The 22,521-nt window shown below is 36.3% G+C and overlaps 1 protein-coding gene across 5 annotated transcripts in view; it reads left to right on the top strand.

Moving 5' to 3' along the window:
• The window catches only part of LOC106876242 (leucine-rich repeat-containing protein 56), a 37,359-nt gene that overhangs the window by 4,231 nt on the left and 10,607 nt on the right, over window positions 1-22,521 (top strand). For 3 of the 5 annotated variants that reach the window (XM_014924726.3, XM_089352645.1, XM_052968319.2), the window contains exons 2-7: window positions 1,010-1,163; window positions 2,191-2,339; window positions 4,767-4,946; window positions 12,311-12,425; window positions 15,068-15,257; window positions 20,832-21,014. In XM_014924726.3, coding sequence (XP_014780212.1) covers window positions 1,017-1,163; window positions 2,191-2,339; window positions 4,767-4,946; window positions 12,311-12,425; window positions 15,068-15,257; window positions 20,832-21,014 — 964 coding nt within the window. In that variant the 5' untranslated portion in view covers window positions 1,010-1,016. Of the gene's footprint in view, window positions 1-974; window positions 1,164-2,190; window positions 2,340-4,766; window positions 4,947-12,310; window positions 12,426-15,067; window positions 15,258-20,831; window positions 21,015-22,521 lie in introns of those variants that run through there. The other 2 variants (XM_014924725.2, XM_089352646.1) reach the window with 2 other exon arrangements.

Consider the following 22,521-nt stretch of genomic DNA (forward strand, 5'->3'; position numbering starts at 1 on the left):
ACTTTGAAACTTGGAACACTGGTAGAATGTGTCATATAAAACATCTTTTTCTCTTAGTCTTCTTAAAAAAAAAAGAAATCCATAAGTTATTCCATGTGAAAGTTGTCGTATTTCTGTAATTTCAACCAATCACTGACGTCCATTCAGCCGATATACATTAAGTGCCGACTACATAAACAAACGATTCTGAAACAATTAACCCTAACCCTAACCTTAGGGTTAGGGTTAAAGCAAATTTAAAATGAAAAAAGCAAATAAAACGAAGGTATGGAGATTAAATACGCTTTACATCACTTAATCAGCCAAAGGAGTAAATGTAAACAACTGAATACTTGTCAGTGATTGGTTGAAATTATCGAAATAAGACAATTTTTTACATGAAATAAATTCGAATACAAAAATATTTTTCTGTTCTATAACACAAAATAGATAAGTATACGAAGTTTGAAAGTCTTTCCGTACCAAAAACACTACGTAAAACATTAATGAAAAATGTGGCCCCCGTTTTAAAATAGATCCTAAAGTTGAAGTTAGTGAAACTTGAACTTAAGATAGAGAGAGAAAGCTCGTTACATTTTGTATCAACTTGACTACCTTTCTTTTACTATAGTATAAAATAAAAGCTCTGATGATCAAAGCTTTACTGTGGATGCACACTACTTCACAAAGAATTAACTCATTATTAAGTGTTCCATGTTTCTTAACAGTATGTCCTAATAGAACACTCTCCACTTATAAATGTAGCTTTTCATCTTTGCCATAACTTGTTATTCGTAATAGATTATTCCACAGAAGTCTGATCAAATTGGTTTTATTTTTGTTATTTAATTTCTTGAGCTGCACTCATTGAGAAGACAAAGCATCGGAACCCTTGTTTTTTTCTATGTTTTTCTAAATATTTTTATTTTTAAATATCACTGCAGTTTTTACACTATACCTTAGAACACACACACACACACACACACTTGTATGTAATGTATATAATTAAGATGTCTTTATTTCATTTCAGTTTAGAGATGGTTGATCACTCTGAGCGATCACAGAGTGTATTGGCTCGGGGAGTGAAGATCACAGAATTTTCTCAAGACCAGATCAATCCACAACCAGTGAACTGTGAGGAAACTGATATCTTGTTACGACAGTATCTCTCTCCAAGAAAACTGGTAAATTGTTTTTAGAAATTTTAATTTTCTATTTTTGAAATGACTTTTCTGAAACATATGTAGATATAACACGAACAGAAAATAAGTCAGTATACATACATACATAAAAATGTATGTATGTGCAAACTATATTATATATATATGAAATAGCCATCTATGTATCATACTTATATATACATGGTTGACAGGCAAGATACTGTGGTTTTCATCCAAGATAAAATCTCTTATAGATGTATCATATTAAAAACACCATATATATATTGAGAATTTCTTTCAGTTTTGGTCAACCAAATCCATTTACAAGGCTTTGGTTAGTCTGGGGTTATATTAGAAGACATTTGCCTTGTTACTCCAGGCTGACCAAAGCCTTATGAATGTACATAAATGTGTGTGTGTTTGTGCATGCAAGTATGTGTGTATGTTTGTGTTTGTGCATGCAAGTGTGTGTGTGTGTGTGTGCGTGTGCGTGCGTGCTGTGAAAAGGATTATGAAACGAAACAAGCTGTAGTTAAGTTAAGTTGTCCCTTGGTACAAAATCATCAACTGTGGGAGTGGTCTTGTTGCAACTCAGCGAGAGGTTTCTGGAAAAAAAGTTTATGAGAAATGTGTGTATCTGTAAGTTTGATGTTCTTGTGGCAATGGAGTGTGTATAGTGTTAGTACATATGTATAGCCGTTGCAGTGGGGCGGGGGTATACATATCTGTGTTCATTAGTATGTTTTCTTTCTTTTATGTACGTACATATGTATGTATATACGTATGTATGTACATATGTATATATGTATGTATGACATATGGTATGTATGTATGTATGTACATATGTATTTATGTATGTACATATATACATACGTACAAAATTGACTGGGTAAATATCAGTTGTTGCTGTTGTTTTTAGATGAGTTCAAACTGAGCAAAAAAAGTACGTGCATATGTACTTTGCTCATTCGGAACTCACCTAGGGTTAATCAAAAACAACAACAGCAACAACTGATATTTACCCAATCAATTTTGTCCTCTTTAATTTCAGTGTCTATTGTCTGGAGTTGATGACCTTGAAGATGTGAAAACCCTTGAACTGAAAGTGGACACATCAGAAATGAGTCTTGGAAACTTTGGCTCCCTTGTTCCAAATCTGTGGGAATTAAAACTCTCTACCAGTATCATACACTCAATTAGGTAGGTTAACCCTAATTTTTCTGCATGGAATCAAGACATTTAATATCTAGTAGGTACAGGTGTGTGTGTGTGTAGTTAAGGAGCTTGCTTCCCAACCTTGTTGTCTTGGATGCCGTCTCACATTGTGGTACCTTGGGCGTATGTCTTCTAGTATAGCTCCAAGCTAACCAAACCCTTGAGAGTGGATTTGGTAGATGGAAACTGAAGAGGCTCATCATATATATGTGTGGATGTGTGTATGTATCAAGGATGTATATTCTGGGTGTGCTAAATGAGTGCCTCACTTCCATAGAAAATGGCAAATATACTATGAACACTACAAGTTTAAGCAGTATCAGAAATACAGTTTGTATGCCTAATTTGAGTAATATTCTTTCCTACTCTAGGCACAAGGCCCAAAATTTTGGGGGAAGAGGCCAGTCGATTAGATCGACCCCAGTACACAACTGGCACTTAATTTTATCGACTTAAAAAGGATGAAAAACAAAGTCAACCTTGGTGGAATTTGAACTCAGAATGTAAAGACAGATAAAACTCTGCTAAGCATTTCTCCTGGCGTGCTAACGTTTCTGCCAGCTCGCCGCTTTTAACTTGAGTAATATTAATGTTAGTCATAGTGTGGTCAGTTTGGCAGTACACATGATGATAACAACCACTATATGCCACTGATATATATATATATATGTAAAGGTAAGATCCAAGGATCAAGGTATAGGAAGTTAGTAAGCTTCAAGCAGTCCATAGAAGGTATAAAAAACAACTTTCAAGAACAGTAGTGGGTTATTGATGTAGAAGGTTGTAAATTTTGCCCATATTGAAGTTTGATAAGCTGAAAAAAATTATTTTATAGTTTATGGTTAGCAGCTGGTGTTACTGTGTATGCGAAAAAAAAAAATGTATGTATATATATATTTATATATATATATATTCAATAATAGGATAAACTCTTATATAAGAATTTATTAAGTAGCTAGCATGAAAGAAATTCATAGGGAAGAATCTATCGTTTTTCCCTAAATCATATTTATTTATTTATATATATATAAGGGCATAACTATACAAGACTGCCTCACGTTAACTACCGTAATAAACACATTTTTACTGAATGCGAGGAAATGCAACCCTCAAAGAGGCTAGCCTTTTCCTTGCAACCCTCAAAGAAGCTAGTTGCATTTCTTCGCATTCGGTAAAAATGTGTTTATTACGGTATATATATATATATATATATATATATATATATATATATATATATATATATATATATATATATATATATATATATACAGATAGATATATAAGTATATGATTTAAGTTATAAAACGAAGTTCGACAAATTCAATCACATTTTTCATAAATGGAAGTGATTAGATGTTAATATGGGATAAAATATCTATTCAATTCGCTAGACGACTGTTTCGTACAGAAAGACAATAGATTCATTTTAAAAATCTGTATTGTCAAAGAGTACTCATCAGTAGCACAGTGAGAAAAAATAAGCATTTAATAAAGAAAAAGGTGGACATCAGAATTACATGGGTATTGTGTTATTACTAGTAGGGATGAAATATCAATTGAAAACTGTGACCAAAACTTCTTACTCTTCTTTATGAACTTATCAGTTTTGTTAGTCTTCTTAAACCCATCAAGTCAAGTGAAATAGTCGTTGTGCCAGATACTGGTGTCACGCAACTGGTACCTGTGCCAGTGGCATGTAAAAACACCCATTACACTCTTGGAATGGTCGGCATTAGGAAGGGTATCCAGCTGTAGAAACCATGCCAAATCAGACTGGAGCCTGGTACAATCCCTCAGCTTACCAGCCCTGGTCAAACTATCCAACCCATGCTAACATGGACTACAGACATTAAATGATGATGATGATGATTTCTTTTTTAAAGAGAGATTTAATGTTTGTGTTTTGAAATTATGTGAATATGTAGGGTGCTCTCATTTGCATAAGTTCATTTATGGTTGAAGTGAGTTATTCATTGACATTGAATAGGAAAAGATTCAGTGAGATGACCAAGCTTTGAGATATGTTATCACTAATAGAGATTTTAGGAGACCCTATTGACAGGCAATACTTGTGACAGATACAATACTTTTGGCAATAACTTGGTTTTTCACAAAATCAACAAAGGAAACAGAATATTAGAATGTGATATAAAAGACATAATCTCTAGTGGATCTGGTTCAGAATAATTTAAACTAGAAGTTGCTGAAGAAGCAAAAAAGGTTTAAATGATTATTAAAGATCATCTCTGTTATTTTAGAAATGCAATGTTGAACACAGTAAGAACGAATCAATGGTCAGAAATGTTGAGAAATTTTCTTGGGTTTGAGGAACACAACTGTCCATCACAAATAGGATTATTTTTTCATATCGTTGAATTAATTATTCATCTCTGTGTTTTTGTCTTTGTCTAGAGATCTTGGTTCTTCTCTCCATGGATTGAATATTTTATGGATGTCACAATGTTGTCTCCAAGATTTAGATGGTATTGGATCTCTTTCAAATTTAAAAGAGCTTTACCTCTCCTTCAATGACATATCAGAAATAAGTTCTCTCAGTATGCTGGAATACTTAGAAATCTTGGACTTAGAATGGTGAGTAGAAATTAAAATTTTATACATTGTAATTTTATTTAATCATTTTCACTTTCTGCAAGATGATTGCTTATCATTTATTCCAGTCTATCATAAATATTTGACCTCTGGTGTTCTTTGGGTGGCCAGATTTCCTTTCAGTATGAATTTTGTTGACCTCTGAAATTATGACCCAACCAACACATTATCAACACATGATCTTTTGCTCTGCACAATTGTGACATTTGCTTTACAGGTCTTATTTGAGTTGAAAATGCAGATATTTTTTTTACTGCAGCTACTATTATTTCACCTGAAAGTTTAACAATTATATACACTTCCTATTGTAAATTTTTATTTGAAGTGGGATGAATGTCTGTATCTTAATGCAAAGCTCTATGAAGTTATCTTCTTAGACTTAGAAAACATCTATGCTCTCACTCTCCCTTTCTCTCTCTCTCTTTATATATATATATATATATATATATATATATATATATATATATATATATATATATATATATATATATATATAGGCCTAGGAAGACCTGGGCTGAGGTGGTGAGGCAAGACCTTCGTACATTGGGCCTCACCGAGGCGATGACTACTGACCGAGACCTTTGGAAATGTGCTGTGCGTGAGAAGACCCGGCAAGCCAAGTAAGATCGTTGCCAGTGCCCCTGGACTGGCTCTTGTGCGGGTGGCACATAAGATGCACCATTTCGAGCGTGGCCGTTGCCAGTTTCGCCTGACTGGCCTTCGAGCAGGTGACACGTAAAAGCACCTACTACACTCACTGAGTGGTTGGCGTTAGGAAGGGCATCCAGCTGTAGAAACTCTGCCAAATTTAGATTGGAGCCTGGTGTTGCCATCCGGTTTCACCAGTCCTCAGTCAAATCGTCCAACCCATGCTAGCATGGAAAGCGGACGTTAAACGATGATGATGATGATGATGATGATATATACACACGTGAGGCAATAAAAGAAATATCAACAACACTAATTATAACCACAGAAACAATAAAGGAAAAATTAGTCTATGTTGTAGGCAAAGGAGTGGCTGTGTGGTAAGTAGCTTGCTTACCAACCACATGGTTCTGGGTTCAGCCCCACTGCGTGGCATTTTGGGCAAGTGTCTTCTAATATAGCCTCGAGCCAACCAAAGCCTTGTGAGTGGATTTGGTAGACGGAAACTGAAAGAAGCCCGTTGTATATATGTATATATATATATATATATATATGTGTGTGTGTTTGTGTGTCTGTGTTTGTCCCCCTAGCATTGCTTGACAACCGATGCTGGTGTCTTTATGTCCCCGTCACTTAGCGGTTCGGCAAAAAGGGACGATAGAATAAATACTAGGCTTAGAATAAGTCCTGGGGTCGATTTGCTCGACTAAAGGTGGTGCCCCAGCATGGCCGCAGTCAAATGACTGAAACAAGTAAAAGAGTAAAAGAGTAAAGAATAGATTCAACAGTATAGTGAAATTCTGCTGAGTTATGGAAAAAAAATCCTGACAACATTTTTTTTTTGGTACCATATAAATCTGTCACAGTTATTACTGTTTGTTCTCGCTTTCTGTTTATTCCCTCCTTCTCTCTCTGTTCCTTCACCTTTTCTATTTCATTCTCATTTCTCTTGCTTCTTTCTTCACTCGTTGCTTTCTTTTCAACCTTGCTTCTTTCCTTTCTTTTTCTTTTCCTTTTCCCTTCTCTTCTTCTGGGTCATTTCTTCTCTTTCTGTTTTCCTTTCCCTAATTATTCTATTATCCCGCCTTTCATCCCCCCCCTTGCCACTTTTTCTCTTTCAGTCCTTTCGTTTTCCCACTCTCCACTACCCCCACTTCCTGTAAAATCCTGCCTCTCCTTGAGTCTCTTCTCTATTGCAGTCATATTAATCCCCATCCTATTAATCTCCATCATAATTAATTGCCATATGCATTTATTATTTATTCATCATCATCATCATCATCATCGTTTAATGTCCGCCTTTCATACTTAGAATTTTTTTTAGCTTTGCTCTTATTCAATGTTAATGGTATTGTGAAAAGTTGTTTTGAAAAGCAGTTCTATAAAACTTAGAATAAGCAACTGTTGAAAGCTTAGTCCTGTTGTTATACGTATAAGGAAGTAAACTGGCTGAGATATTAGAAGGATTACCCTACAGCAGTGGTTCCCAAACTATGAGTCGCGACCCACTGATGGGTCGTGAACGGAATCCTAGTGGGTCGCAAAAAGTTATAAAATTACGCATTAGCTTTGATTAACTGCTGTCTATCGAGATAGTTCAAGACTCGTGTTTTCAATACCAGACTGGTTGTTTTATCAAGCAGTAGGCTTTTTTCACAAACTTAACAAATCAGAGGTGGTCATTTTCTCAAGTTATTTATTCATACGTAATCGTAAAAAGGAAAAGTCTGTTTTTACCCAGTAGAGTTAAGTGGGTCACCATAAACTGGTGTCATAAATAGTGGGTCGCGTCTCTAAAAAGTTTGGGAACCACTGCCCAACAATATTTGTTCTGGTTCTCTACACTCTGAGCTCAAGTATTGCCAAGGTGAACTTTGCCTTTAATCCTTTTTAGGTCAATAAAGTACCAGTCCTATGTTGGGGCTGCTTCTTCGCTTTTTTACTGCTTTCTTTTCTGTCTGTCTGGAGGTAATCGGTTTTGATCAAACCAATGGAAGGATGGCTTCCACCTAGAGCTGGATTTATGTATGAGTGAATATGGGCCATGTCTCAGGGTCTTCAAACTTTGGGAGTGCCAAGCATTAGAGTTTCCCTCAACTCAGAGAAGACTAAAGCTTGGAGTTAAAAATCAAAACATATATAGGTGCAGGCATGGCTGTGTGGTAGAGAGCTTGCTTCCCAACCACATGGTTCCGGGTTCAGTCCCAGTGTATGACACCTTCGGCAAGTGTTATCTATATAACCTTGGGTCAACCAAAGCCTTGTGAGTGGATTTGGTAGACAAAAACTGAAAGAAACCCATCGTATATATCTTAGATAATGGGCATTATATTTGTCTGTCTGTCTGTTCCCTCTTCACGGTCAAACAGCTGGATCAATGGTCATGATGTTTTTTGGGATTACAAAGGTAATCAGGAAGGTTTTTAGTGAAAGAGTATGATTATTTAGTGGATATTGAGTTTTATATTAATAAATCACTTTTGATATTTTTTGTTAAAATTCCGGCTACAAAGATTAACTCTGGATTCCACCCCCACCCCCCATATAGTTCATGAATTTAGAGGATTTAGATTTGCGATACTATCCCTTTATTTCCCATCGTAGTTGGGCAATTGGCTCTCTTACTATAATGGGCATTATGTTTGTCTGTCTGTCCATCGTCATCATCATCACCATCATCATCATCATCAGCTTTGTCATGGTTCAGATGTAGTTTGTTGAGGTAAATTACCATGGCCAGATGCCCTTCCTGTTGCCAACCTTGAAAACAAGCAACATCACGATGTTGCTCATTTACATCCATTGTGTGATGTTAAGAGAAGGGTGCACACACACACACACAATATATGTATATATTTATATATATATATATATATATATCATCATCATCATCATCATCGTTTAACGTCCGCTTTCCATGCTAGCATGGGTTGGACGATTTGACTGAGGACTGGTGAAACCGGATGGCAACACCAGGCTCCAATCTAATTTGGCAGAGTTTCTACAGCTGGATGCCCTTCCTAACGCCAACCACTCAGAGAGTGTAGTGGGTGCTTTTACGTGTCACTCGCACGAAAACGGCCACGCTCGAAATGGTGTCTTTTATGTGCCACCCGCACCAGCCAGTCCAGGGGCACTGGCAACGATCTCACTCGAAAATCCTACGGGAGCCAGTCAGGTGGTACTGGCAACGGCCACGCTCAAAATGGTGCATCTCATGATGTGCCACCCGCACAAGAGCCAGGGGCACTGGCAACGATCTTACTTGGCTTGCCGGGTCTTCTCACGCACAGCACATTTCCAAAGGTCTCGGTCAGTAGTCATCGCCTCGGTGAGGCCCAATGTACGAAGGTCTTGCCTCACCACCTCAGCCCAGGTCTTCCTGGGCCTACCTCTTCCACGGGTTCCCTCAACTGTTAGGGTGTGGCACTTATTCACGCAGCTATCCTCATCCATTCTCACCACATGTCCAAACCAGCGCAATCGTCTCTCTTGCACACCACAACTGATGCTTCTAATGTTCAGCTTTTCTCTCAAGATACTTACACTCTGACGGGTATTCACATTGACATTACACATCCAACGGAGCATACTGGCTTCATTCCTTGCGAGCTTACGTATGTCATATATATATATATATATATATATATATATATATATATAGTCGATCCAAACATGCACAAGCAAGAAAAAACATGCAAAAACAACAACACAAGGATGTGGAATAAGTACAGTGTTATTGGACACTCAGGTGGAGGCGCAATGGCCCAGTGGTTAGGACAGCGGACTCGCGGTCGTAGGATCACAGTTTCGATTCCCGGACTGGGCGTTGTGAGTGTTTATTGAGCGAAAACACCTAAAGCTCCACGAGGCTCCGGCAGGGGATGATGGTGAACCCTGCTGTACTCTTTCGCCACAACTTTCTCTCACTCTTACTTTCTGTTTCTGTTGTGCCTGTAATTCAAAGGGTCAGCCTTGTCACACTGTGTCATGCTGAATATCCCCGAGAACTACGTTGAGGGTACACGTGTCTGTGGAGTGCTCAGCCACTTGCACGTTAATTTCACAAGCAGGCTGTTCCGTTGATCGGATCAACTGGAACCCTCCACGTCGTAAGCGATGGAGTGCCAACAACAACAATAATATTAGATGCTCAGGAAAGGAAAGAAAAGAAAGAGGATATAGATATTTATATGTATGTATGTATGTATGTATCATCATCATCGTTTAACATCTGCCTTCCATGCCAACAGTTTAACAGGAGCTTGTCAAGTACGAGCCTGCACCACAATTCTGTGTGTGTAAGTATATATCTATATATATATATATATATCACCATCCTCATCACCATCTTTTAATGTCTATTTTTCATGCTGGTGATATACACACATTTGTGTGTGTGTGTGTGTTCGGGTAGGTGCATGTGTTTTATAAGAATTGAATTATAATATATTACTTTCTCCACAAACATAACCTTGCTTAATGAAAATTGATGTCATTTCCCAAGAGTACAAGTGTAGTTTACGTACAACACAGACTATAGTATTTAATATATCTAATAGAAATAAAACCACACTATTGAATTTAAAACCTGAATACCCTTTTCAGCAGACTTAGATATAAAAAAAACTTACATTGTTATTACTTTTTGAAATATACTGTGCTATTTACACTATCTTAAAAACTTCTGCAAATTTTTTCTACGACTACATACTTTATTTAGATGTCATGTGTGATTTAAAATTTGTTTTGTTTTGACTATCATATTTTTAGTATTAAGTATTTGTGTCATCTGCTTAGCACATTCAGTGTAAAATATTTTGTTTTTTATTAAAATATGTATGCAGACTTGCATGGCTTTTGAATGACTTGTGTTGAATATGTGTACTTGTTGTTGTTGTTGTTGTTGCTGCAGTTGAGCAGATAAATAATGGAAGCCTTTCCAGCTGTGACTATTCGTGTAATAGTTGTTGTCACTGACGCCACTGTTAGCTTCCACTTTCTATGTTGCATTGGTCAGATAGAATTCATTTTTCTATGGCCAGACACCCGTCCTGTCACTAATCCGTTCAAGCATTGAGCATCACTGAGACAAAGTGGCTGAGTTCCTTTCAAGCATAGGGCCTCATGGAGGCAAAGTAACTGAGTTCGTTTTGAGCACCAGGCCTCATGGAGGTAAAGTGGCTGAGTTCCTTTCGAGCATTGGGCCTCACGGAGGCAAAATGGTTGAGTTCCTTTTGAGTGTTGGGCCTCACAGAGGGCAATGACCGAAACCTTTGGCATTATGTTGTATGCATGTCATAAAAAATTAATGCTACTTTTGTATGTACATCAATATATATATTATATATTAACCACACAGCCACACCAGCACCTAGAGCCACAGCTGTACCTAAAAGTCCTGAATTTCTGTCAAGTTCAACAACAAGCATTCAATTATTGATCAGCTGAACTGCCTGTCTTGAAGTAGCATGTAAATGGTTGAACATTCCAGACATGCATACCCTTAATGCATTTCTCAAGTAGAGTGATCATGAAACAATGTGACAAGACTAAAGCTTTGAATTACTCATACAATTCATGTGACAGGTTTCTACCCAGTTTCTGTCTATCTAGTTTCATTTACAAAGTTTGTGAAGGTGCATGGCCTAGTAGTTAGGGTATTTGGCTGGCTCATGATTGTAAGGTTGTGAGTTTGGTTTCTGGCAGTATGACACTTTATTTCACATTGCTCCAGTCCTCCTCTGCTGGAAAAAATGAGCTGTAATTTTAAGGGCCCTTTGTCACATTCTGTGACATGCTGAATCTCCCTGAGAACTACATTAAGGGTATATGTGTCTGTGGAGTGCTCAGCCACTTGCATGCTAATTTCATGAGCTGGGTACGTCATTGATCGAATCATCTGGAACACTTGTGGTAACCGATGAAGAGCCAAGCCACAGAGTTTTTATTGACATGCATTGAGGTTGTGCCTTGCAATGAGATTAAACTTAGGGCTTCATGATTATGGAGCAAACTTCTTAACTATGCAGCCATACTACATCTACATATAGACTCAGATGACTGAATGGTTAAGGAGTTTACTTCACAATCATGAAGTCCCAAGTTGAACTATCCATTTAATTATTAAAAGAAAAACGAAAAAAAAACAGGGTAAGGGTGTAAAATGATAATGATGCTGGCAATAATGAGGAAGAGAATGGTGGTGGTGGTTGTGGTTGTGGTAGTTGTTGTTGTTGTTGTTGTTGTTGTTCTTCTTCTTCTTCTTCTTCTTCTTCTTCTTCTTCTTCTTCTTCTTCTTCTTCTTCTTCTTCTTCGTGTTCATTCTCAAAATATGTCCTCTTTTTAAAGACTGAGTGATATTAGTGCAGGAAGTTTGGCTGCTATTTCTTGCAGATCAAGTAACTGAATAGAAATTCAAAATATAATTTATGAGATGGTAGTGTTAATTACAGCATCTGTTTTTTTTTTGTTTGTTTTTTTTTTTTTGTTTTTCCAAGGTCAATAAAGTAAGTACTATTAATATATTGACCTTGTGCTTTGTCAAAAGAAATTTCTGTTAAAGAGCTTGTTCATAATATCATTAATTCACTAATTAATTGAGATTTACATTGCAACACATTACAGAAACTACTTTAAATTTTATAATTTCTCTTTTGGGCTTTTCTGCATTCTTTGTTTCTTTTTCTCTTTTTCAGTAACAAGATTGACTGTATATCACAAATTCAGTATTTGTCATTTTGTACGAATCTCAAAGGCCTAACATTACAAGGAAATCCAGTTTGCATGAAAGCATCACCTGAATCAGAATCTGTGAGTAGCTGAATACTTGAGAAAAGAAACATTTTGGGGTATGTGCAGAGCTCTTCAGAATAAACTGTGTTTATTTGATACCATCCTGTTGTCGAGTAAAACCAGCATAATTTTTAAATGGCAGATTATTTCTGCTGTTGATTCAGTCAATCACTTAGTGTAATCTTTGAAGACATTACAAGAGATATAATTAATTAGAGGTACATGAAGCTGCTTTGATTGAAATACAGGTGTGTACATTTATATTTAACACATCCATGTACACTCAAACATTCGAAAAAAACCTTTGCTGCAGAATTTGTCTTGAGAGAGAAATTCTCCTTTTAGACAATGAATATGAAAACACACAGCAGGGTTACGAATGATCTCATCAGACTGTTGGGCACGTGGTTTAGTGTCATTATATTTTATCTGCTATGCACACCAAATCCATCATTCACAGCCCACTAAAAACTGCTCTTCTTATATTTAAACAGCAAATAATAAATTTGCTGATGTGTGCAAAGCTTTGTGAAGCTGGAATTAACTAGACTTGCACCAAGCAGTGTCGGTCAAATTATAGGTTTGTACGGTTATATTCAACTTGATCATATGGGCCCATTTTCAGAAAGACTTTTGCTGCAGTAGACAATTTGCATGAAAAACACACCATGAGGCTTTGTTTCTACTTCAAATTCTTATATCGAGGCCAATATCTAAAAAGCCATTTGTGAAAATGATTTCAAAAGGAATGTAATCACATATAGATATGTACATGTTTATGCATCTATGCGAGCTGTATATGTGTGTGCTTGTGTAAATGTGTTTGTATTGGGTATATAAGTATGAGTGTGTGTGCATGCATGTAGTTTAATACTGGAGTGATTAAGATTGGAGCTGGAGCATACCAAATTGGTGAAATGCTTTTTATTCTTGCTTGTTTTTATTTTACTTTACATATATTGTCATTTCTCTCTTGTGAAAAGTGCAAATGTTAACATTGCTTCTCCTGATGTCAGGAATAGCTAATTAGTTGCTGATGAATACTGATAATTACAAATATACAAGTCAAAAATACATATATTTTGATTGACTTCATTTATTTGAAATATATGTGAAATAAATTGTCTATCACTTTTCATATATGTACTTGTTTGCACACACACATACCTATATACGTATTTGTATACATATACAAATATGTGAGCTGTAAATGTGAAATACTTCCATGTGTGTTAGGATGAGTTAAAGAAATAAATTAACATAAGGAATGCATGTGCCTATTTGTGTGTGTGTGTGTGGTATGTGCGTATATACATGTATAAATAAATAAATCATCATCATCATCATCATCGTTTAACGTCCGCTTTCCATGCTAGCATGGGTTGGACGATTTGACTGAAGACAGGTGAAACCGGATGGCAACACCAGGCTCCAGTCTAATTTGGCAGAGTTTCTACAGCTGGATGCCCTTCCTAACGCCAACCACTCAGAGAGTGTAGTGGGTGCTTTTACGTGTCACCCGCACGAAAACGGCCACGCTCGAAATGGTGTCTTTTATGTGCCACCCGCACAAGCCAGTCCAGGGGCACTGGCAACGATCTCGCTCGAAAATCCTACGGGAGCCAGTCAGGCGGTACTGGCAACGGCCACGCTCAAAATGGTGCATCTCATGTGCCACCCGCACAAGAACCAGTCCAGGGGCACTGGCAACGATCTTACTTGGCTTGCCGGGTCTTCTCACGCACAGCACATTTCCAAAGGTCTCGGTCAGTAGTCATCGCCTCGGTGAGGCCCAATGTACGAAGGTGTTGCCTCACCACCTCAGCCCAGGTCTTCCTGGGCCTACCTCTTCCACGGGTTCCCTCAACTGTTTGGGTGTGGCACTTTTTCACGCAGCTATCCTCATCTATTATTTTATAACTTAGAGACCAGAACCAATCTAAGTCGTCTCTTGCATTTATCATAAAGTATTGACACTTAATAAGCTCACACTTGTGATACTTTACTGAAAAGAAACAGAAGAAATGGCATAATCCACACAGTCTTTGAATGATAATTTAGGAGTGATTTGAATGGTACTGATTACTGTGGTGCTAGAGGTAAGTATTTAGCAAGCTGTGACTAGGCCTTTCCCTTAACCTATGCTACCAGAGAAAGGCATGGACATTACACATTCTTGTTTACCCTGCTCGAAAATTTGAGACAATTGTAACCACTCTAAACATGATTGTACCTCAAGAAGTGGTACCTCATGTAATTGCACCCCAAGAAGAGAGTTTCTTTTCATAGACGGTTTGGGTATATATTGGTTTATGTATGTGTACTTGTGTATGTATGTATATGTGTGTGTGTGCATATGTATGTACTCATTACACTCTAAAACATACATGGCATTAGTTCATCAGGAATCAGAGTTGTTTTGTAGTCTCTAGTGTCATTCCCCTTTATTCCGAGTTCAAATTTATATTATCTATATTATTTGTCATCCCAGCAGCATCCACAAAAATAAGTATCAACCTATTCAATCAATTATATCACCTTCTTAGAATTTTTTTATTTTTTTTATTTTATGTGTCACATCAAAAGATATCAGCACTGATTCTTAAGACATCCTCACTTTATGTTCCGAAGAATCTTCTTATTAACTTTGCTTCTTTCAGACTGATTACAACTACCGTCAGTCAGTATTGAAGTGTGTGCCACAGTTGAAGTATTTTGATGACAAGCCAATAAGTGATGACACTCCAAGTGAAAATGTCAATGTCTTCAGTGAGGATTGGGATTACTTGTTACAGTTGCAGCAGGACCTCCATTTTGATGAACTGCTTTCTGTTTTTGAAGATGATGCCAGTAAGTGTCTGTAAATGTTGACAAACTGTCAGTTGGTTCTTTTGTAGATAGCTGATAGTCTGCAATGGTGGTGGTGGTGTTGGTAGCAGTGGCAGTGGTCATCATCATCATCATCATCATCGTTTAATGTCCGCTTTCCATGCTAGCATGGGTTGGACGATTTGACTGAGGACTGGTGAAACCGGATGGCAACACCAGGCTCCAATCTGATTTGGCAGAGTTTCTACAGCTGGATGCCCTTCCTAACGCCAACCACTCAGAGAGTGGTCATGGTAATCATAATAATCGCATCAACTATCATTGGCAATGTATATGTTTGTGCATGCAAGCATGAATATATTATACATATATACGCACACATATATGGATTGCTAGATAAATATATATAAACAGACATCACACACACATGTGCATACACATGCACGTATGCACACACACACACACACACACACACACAAATATCATCATCATCTTTACCATTTTATGTCTACTTTTCATGAGGCCCACTTCTCACTTATATGTTTCATTGTCATGCCCTTGACAAGACTAAAAGATCCTTTCCATACAATGCCATCTCCATTCATTCACTAATCTGTTTTCATAAGCAGCAATAATAGATGCAGAATTTTATATATATAGTAAATCTCTGAATGAAGTATACACAGTAGCTGCACGACATTGTGAAGTATATTTGCCACTCAAATGTGGCTAACCCTTAAGGGTGGATGCCCTATCTGACAGGACACAGAAAGTGTGTCAATAGCCAGCTGGAGGAGGTGTCTTCCTGGGGCTACAAGCTACAATAGCATCCACCCTTACAGTGGATGCTACTGTAGCTTGTAGCCCCAGGAAGACACCTCCTACAGCTGGCTATTGACACACTTTCTGTGCCCTATCAGATTGGGCATCCACCCTTAAAGGTTAGCTTGTATAAAATATTTTATATTTTATTTAAGGGTTAGCCACATTTAAGTGGCAAATATACTTCACGATTTTATATATATAATCCGGTGTCTATTATTGTTGTTGATGATAATGATGCTGAATGTGGTTGTGGTGGTGACTGTTGTCATTGTCATGGTTGTCGTCATCATTTGTCACTGTACAATGATATGGATAGATTTATTCCACACTCCCCCATTAGCTATTTTAAACTGCTGAATATCATAAAACAATACATTGAAAGTATATACATTTTTAATGTACTTTTGTTGTGTGAAATATTTTTATTTCTCATTTTCTATTTTTTATTTTTCTTTAGCACAGCAGTAGCTTGTTTTACATGTTGATACCCTTCTTTCTCACATTAACCAGGTAAAGTTGCTGAAATTAGACCTATGTGCAGCACAATCATTATGCAGAGTCAAATCGTATTTAAGGAAAGTCTGTCTTGCAACACATATTGGCTTATCTATAATTTATTGTGTTCTGGCAATACCATTTTCTTTTGCTTTTTGACAGGATATTTTGAATGTAAATTGAGTTGTTTCTGATCTTGAGAATGAAAAAAAAAAAAATAATAATTAAGTACTCTTATACTCAAATACTGACTTCATATGTTCCTCATGTCTTCAAATTTATAAGATAAGATAAGATAATTGTTTACTTGCCTTGTGTAATTATTCATGCAGTAGCATGACTAAAATATATACATTTAGAAAGATAAGGAAAACTCACATAATTATAAAAGCTTTCCCAGTGTGCTCAACATCTTAGTGGAACATCACTGAGGCAAGTGGAGAAGTTTAAGTGTCTCATATCCATGAGTAATACAGAGGCAGTAGGCTGAACTGGGTGCTAGAATTGCAGGCGCTGGCATAGTAATGTGCTAGCATCAGCAGTTGATCTTCAGTAGAGGAGAGATTGGTAAAAAAGCCAAACTTGCTGTCTTCAGTTTGGCATTTGCACCTATCCTCACATATGGTCATGAATGTTGGATAATGATTGAAAGAGTATGACTGCAAATACAAGCAGCTGAAATGGTGTTCCTCTGAATGGTCGCTGAAGTAATGTTACTGAACAGGGTGTGTAATTCAGAGATCAGGGTATCTGTCAGGTTGAGATCGAGAGGTCACAGCTCTAGCACTACAGTTTGACTGCTGCAGGAAAAGATTGCAAGATATATTCTTCAAGTTGGTCCAGCTGGCAGGAGACCTCAGGATAGGCCACAGGTAAGATGGTTGTATAATATCCATAGTCTCAGCTGGTCATGCTTGAGAATCCAACAGGAAGTTTAATAATAGTTGCTTTTAATAAGACTCTATGGAGGAGGTGTCTGAGGACTCTACCCATATGATGCTCTCAGGAATAGTGAGTGATAAAAAAAAATGGATGGTTAGAATATATAAAAACTATGAAGATAAAATGTATATAGAAAAGAATATTCATACAGTGGAGCTAATTTGGGAACAATCACCTCAGTGGGTTTTTGTTTAAATGTTTAAGGTGTTCATTGTGCAAGAGAGGGAAATGGAAGACATTAATTTTACTGATAAAAATTTAGTGGCTGTAGATCTGTAACCTATGAGATCTTTGTAAAGCTTGATAATATGAGCATTATGTATTAGGAATAATAAAGTGTTATTCTAATAGAAACAGGAAATATAATATTCTATATTTTATTTAATAGCTTTGATTCAGTAAGCAAAACAGATTGCATTTAGATTAAGTTAAAAGAATATGCAGTGTGTGAGAAGACCCGGCAAGCCAAATGAGACCTAAATCCAAGGCCTCTGCCAGGGGTGTAGCCAGCCCACTTATGTGTACCTTTCCTTCATTGGACACTAAACTCCGCTTGCGAAGACCTGTTGAGGCAAGTGAAATCGAAATCAAACTAAATTCGACGACTGGCACCCATGCCAACGTCGTCTCCTTCATTGAACACGAAACTCAGCTTGCGAAGACCTGTTGGGGCAAGCGAAAGCAAAATCGTGATGACATCTGTGCCCAGCGTTACCTTTCTGGCACTTGTGCCCGTGGCATGTGTAAGGACTTTCGAGCGAGATCGTTGCCAGTGTCCCTGGACTGGCTCTTGTGCGGGTGGCACATAAAATACACCATTTTGAGCGTGGCCGTTGCCAGTACGACCTGACTGGCCTTCATGCCGGTGGCACATAAAAGCACCCACTACACTCTCGGAGTGGTTGGCATTAGGAAGGGCATCCAGCTGTAGAAACTCTGCCAAATCAGATTGGAGCCTGGTGTAGCCATCTGGTTTCACCAGTCCTCAGTCAAATCGTCCAACCCATGCTAGCATGGAAAGCGGACGTTAAACAATGATGATGATTAAGTTAAAAAGATTAAGTTAAAAGATTAAGTTCAAAAATACTTTTTCGTGAATTTTAAGGAATAATACATAAGCTTCCTAGTAAAGAATATTTTGCTTTAAACAAGTGAATTCTGTTTGTGGTTATGAAAAAGCAACTAGTATAGATTTTTTTTCTATTGAAATAGTCACATATAAGAATAGAATTCAATGTGAAAAGTTGTCCATTTAACTTGATTATCAAATCTAGTTTCAAAAATAAAAGATATTTCATTGACCTCATACTTAACCAAAATTTAATCAAAATAAACTAAACCACAGTGAATAGACTATAGTTTCGTAGAAAGGACATACTGCACATAGATATTTGATACAATCTAATTGAATTAGATTGAGAAAATAAGATTGGGTGACTTTTGGGTTTTTCTCAAGGGTGTTAGCAATATACGACAAATAAAATGAAATGGATACAATTGATAATCAAACAATATCTTGGTCTCAACATTTTGACCCAACAGAATTCAACACCAGAGACATAAGAAAAGTATAAGAAAAATTTTCAGATATTATTTTTGGCCATATATAAATCTGACAATACATTACTGATGACTGCAATGGTTGGGTAGGTAGGAGAAAAAGGAATAAGTATTGCAGTGGAATTGACTGTGCTAGGAACATAGATAAACGAGACATATGTAATGAAGTTGTGCCATATATTTGTAGTTGATGGTTGTTATGTCAGATGTAGAACATGTCATTTCACATATATCTATAATACTTTTCAGGAAAGAATGAATGTTGCGCAATTTTATTTTCCTTATCACTTCAATCTGATTATTGTAAATATCTAAGTGTAAAGCATGTCAATAGATTAGCAAATAAGCATCAGATTGAGTACTCCTCTGTGAGGCTCAACATTCAAAGACCATGCTTCATCACCTCGTCCTATGTCTTCCTGAGTTTACCTCTACCGCAGTTTCCCTGCACAGTTAGAGATCAGCACTTCTTTACACAGCTCTCCTCATCCATACACATCACATGTCTATACCAGCAGAGTCGTCTCTCTTGTACACCACATCTGATGCCTCTTATGTGTTAGCTTTGAATTTTTATTGATTGATAGGAATTAAACTTTCTTCTTTTGCTCTGAAGTACATAAATTTTTATGTATACTGTTTACACTACAAGCTGGGAGGGCTAAGCAGTGATGTGTTAAATGCAATGTTACTACTAGTTTGAATATGCTAGTGGTAAGTTTGAACTTGTAAACAAGCCAGTCACTGTGTTTTGTCATGGAGAAAATTTCTCACTGTAGACAAATGGTGTAAATACACATTAATCAGCTTGCAGTGTCACCTATCCAGACTGTGATGCAAACATTTCAGAGTGTGGATAGGTGGCACTACGAGCTGACTTAGGTGTATTTACACCATTTATCTACAGCAAGAAATTTTCTCCATGACAAAACACAGTGAATGGCTTGTTTATGAGTTCAAACTTGCCACTGGCATATTTGAATTGGTAATGACACTGTTTACACTAATCAGACTTCTTTCCTCGTCTTGATTGTTACTTTCATTATATTTCAACTGTTGTGTGCTCCAGCTTTTTTCAGCTGATCTGTGTTGAACTCGGTTGTTGTATCAGAATTTTGATATAGTGTACAACAGCCAAAACATAGTGAAAGTAACAATCAAGATGAAGATACCAATCTGACTAATATAAGCAGTATACATAATATAAATTCTTCATTGCAGCAATATAGAATTATGTTTATCATTTCATAATAATGCTCTGTTGTTTATATATTTTGTTATTTAACCCCAGCACAAATAAACCAACCTATACTCAAATACCTTCTACCATGTGAGTCTAGAACATGTCATATCTTATTTCTTTATTGCCCACAAGGAGCTAAACATAGAGAGGACGAACAAGGACAGACAAAGGGATTAAGTCAATTACATCGACCCTAGTGCGTAACTGGTACTTAATTTATCGACCCCGAAAGGATGAAAGGCAAAGTCAACCTCAGCGGAATTTGAACTCAGAATGTAACGGCAGACGAAATACTGCTAAGCATTTCGCCCGGCGTGCTAACGTTTCTGCCAGCTCGCCGCCTTCTCTAGAACATGTCATATCTGATGTGTCTTTCCCTTTATTTGAAACAGTAAGGTATGCTTTGAGGGCTGTTATTTTTTGCAGGTTAAGCAATAATCTAGAGATTCTCTTGTAAGTTTAAATGTTAAAACATTTAGTGTATTAATGTACCATAATGCCCTTAAAAGGTTTTACATATTTTCCTCTAGGTTCTGGTATTCGACCCAGCTCAGCAATGCGGCCAGCAACATCCTACATACCTTCCTTCCATTCATCCACAGGGACCAGACCTGGTACAGGGCTCCGTCCTCACTCGGCAATGGCAACAGCAACATTCCATGCACCAATGACGTCATCACCAGAAGTATACACACATGGATATGAAAAGACAGGTTAACACTTTTATCAACTTTTCTTAGGTAACACATTGAATCATTGGGACGCTATTCAACACTGGCTCTTCATGCAGGGCAGACCTGGAGCTAAGACAATAACAACTCACTACTCCATAGAGGAACATTCTAGAGATGTTGTTTAACCTTATGTCTGACCACATTGAGTAGATTCATGGTTAAAAGTAATTCAACTGTAACTATTCATCATTTTGCATGTCTAATATTACATTGTCCAAAGTGGCTTTTCCTTCTTCAAAATATGTTAAAATTTGAGGGTAACTGAATTGAATATGTAGTTTGTTTTTCTTTTTCTTTTCTTTTTTTTTTCCTTTTTTTTTGTTGCAAATCTGAACAGCTGTTTACATTTTATATGCTTCTAACTGCTGTCTATCAAGTTATAGATTAGGAAAGGTACTTTTTTTTCAATATTATTGTGCCTAACAATAAGACGCAACACACCAGCAGTAAAAACGATTAGACTCAACAATATGATCGATAACAACAGTATTATACTTGAACTTCATAGCCATCTGTGCATGTAATCATGTATGTAGTGTGTGTGTGTGTGTGAGCATGTATAGATAGGTAGATATTTCTGTGTGTATGTATGTGTGTATAATATATATATATATAATAATATTAGGGACAAAATCCAAAATTACAGGTAAAAAACTCAATTAAAATCAATTTATAAAAAATTAAAATTAAATTGAGCCTTATAGATAAAGTATATATAAAATATATAGTTTTAGGGAAAATAACCAATTTTCAAGAACTCATCGATGAAAATCCACTATCACATATAGAAAAATTAATAATTAAAAGCACAATAAATGAGTATAATATAAAGTAAAGTAAATATCATAAGATAAATATAATAAAAAGATTACACGTGTTTCATAACCAATTTTCAAATAGAAAAGAAATTTAAATCGATTAAAATCAATTGAAATTATCGAAAATAAGTTCTATTCAAAAATATAGCTACTCGTCAGATCGTAAGTAGAACAATAATTAGATATATATCTCAACCAACAATAAGTACCAAATGAATTAATATGAAATACTTATTATATAAAGATAGAAAAATTATTTAAAAAATATCATAATATCAAAATAATAACCATTCAATAATCCTAATTTTTTCATTCATAATTTTTTCCATTCATAATTTTTTCATTCATATTTTTTATTATTACGTTTGTAGAAATAAATAATCTTGTATTTTTCTATTATTCAATTGATCTTTAATTATAATTAAATAAACGTCTTTAGCTTTAAATAGTATAGCTTTAACTATTACACCGGTTAAATATGTACTAATTTTATCTTCATTATTATTTTAAACTTAAACTTCGTTCAACTTGTATTTAAAACAATGATAATTTAAAACAATGATAATTTATGTAAGATGTTTTTTGTATATAATATACATGTTATTATAATGGATGAAGGGATGATTATTGAATGGTTATTATTTTGATATTATGATATTTTTTAAATA

The sequence above is a fragment of the Octopus bimaculoides genome, chromosome 5 (genome assembly GCF_046866305.1).
Source record: "Octopus bimaculoides isolate indiv1 chromosome 5, ASM4686630v1, whole genome shotgun sequence".
NCBI classification, from domain to species: Eukaryota; Metazoa; Mollusca; class Cephalopoda; order Octopoda; family Octopodidae; genus Octopus; species Octopus bimaculoides.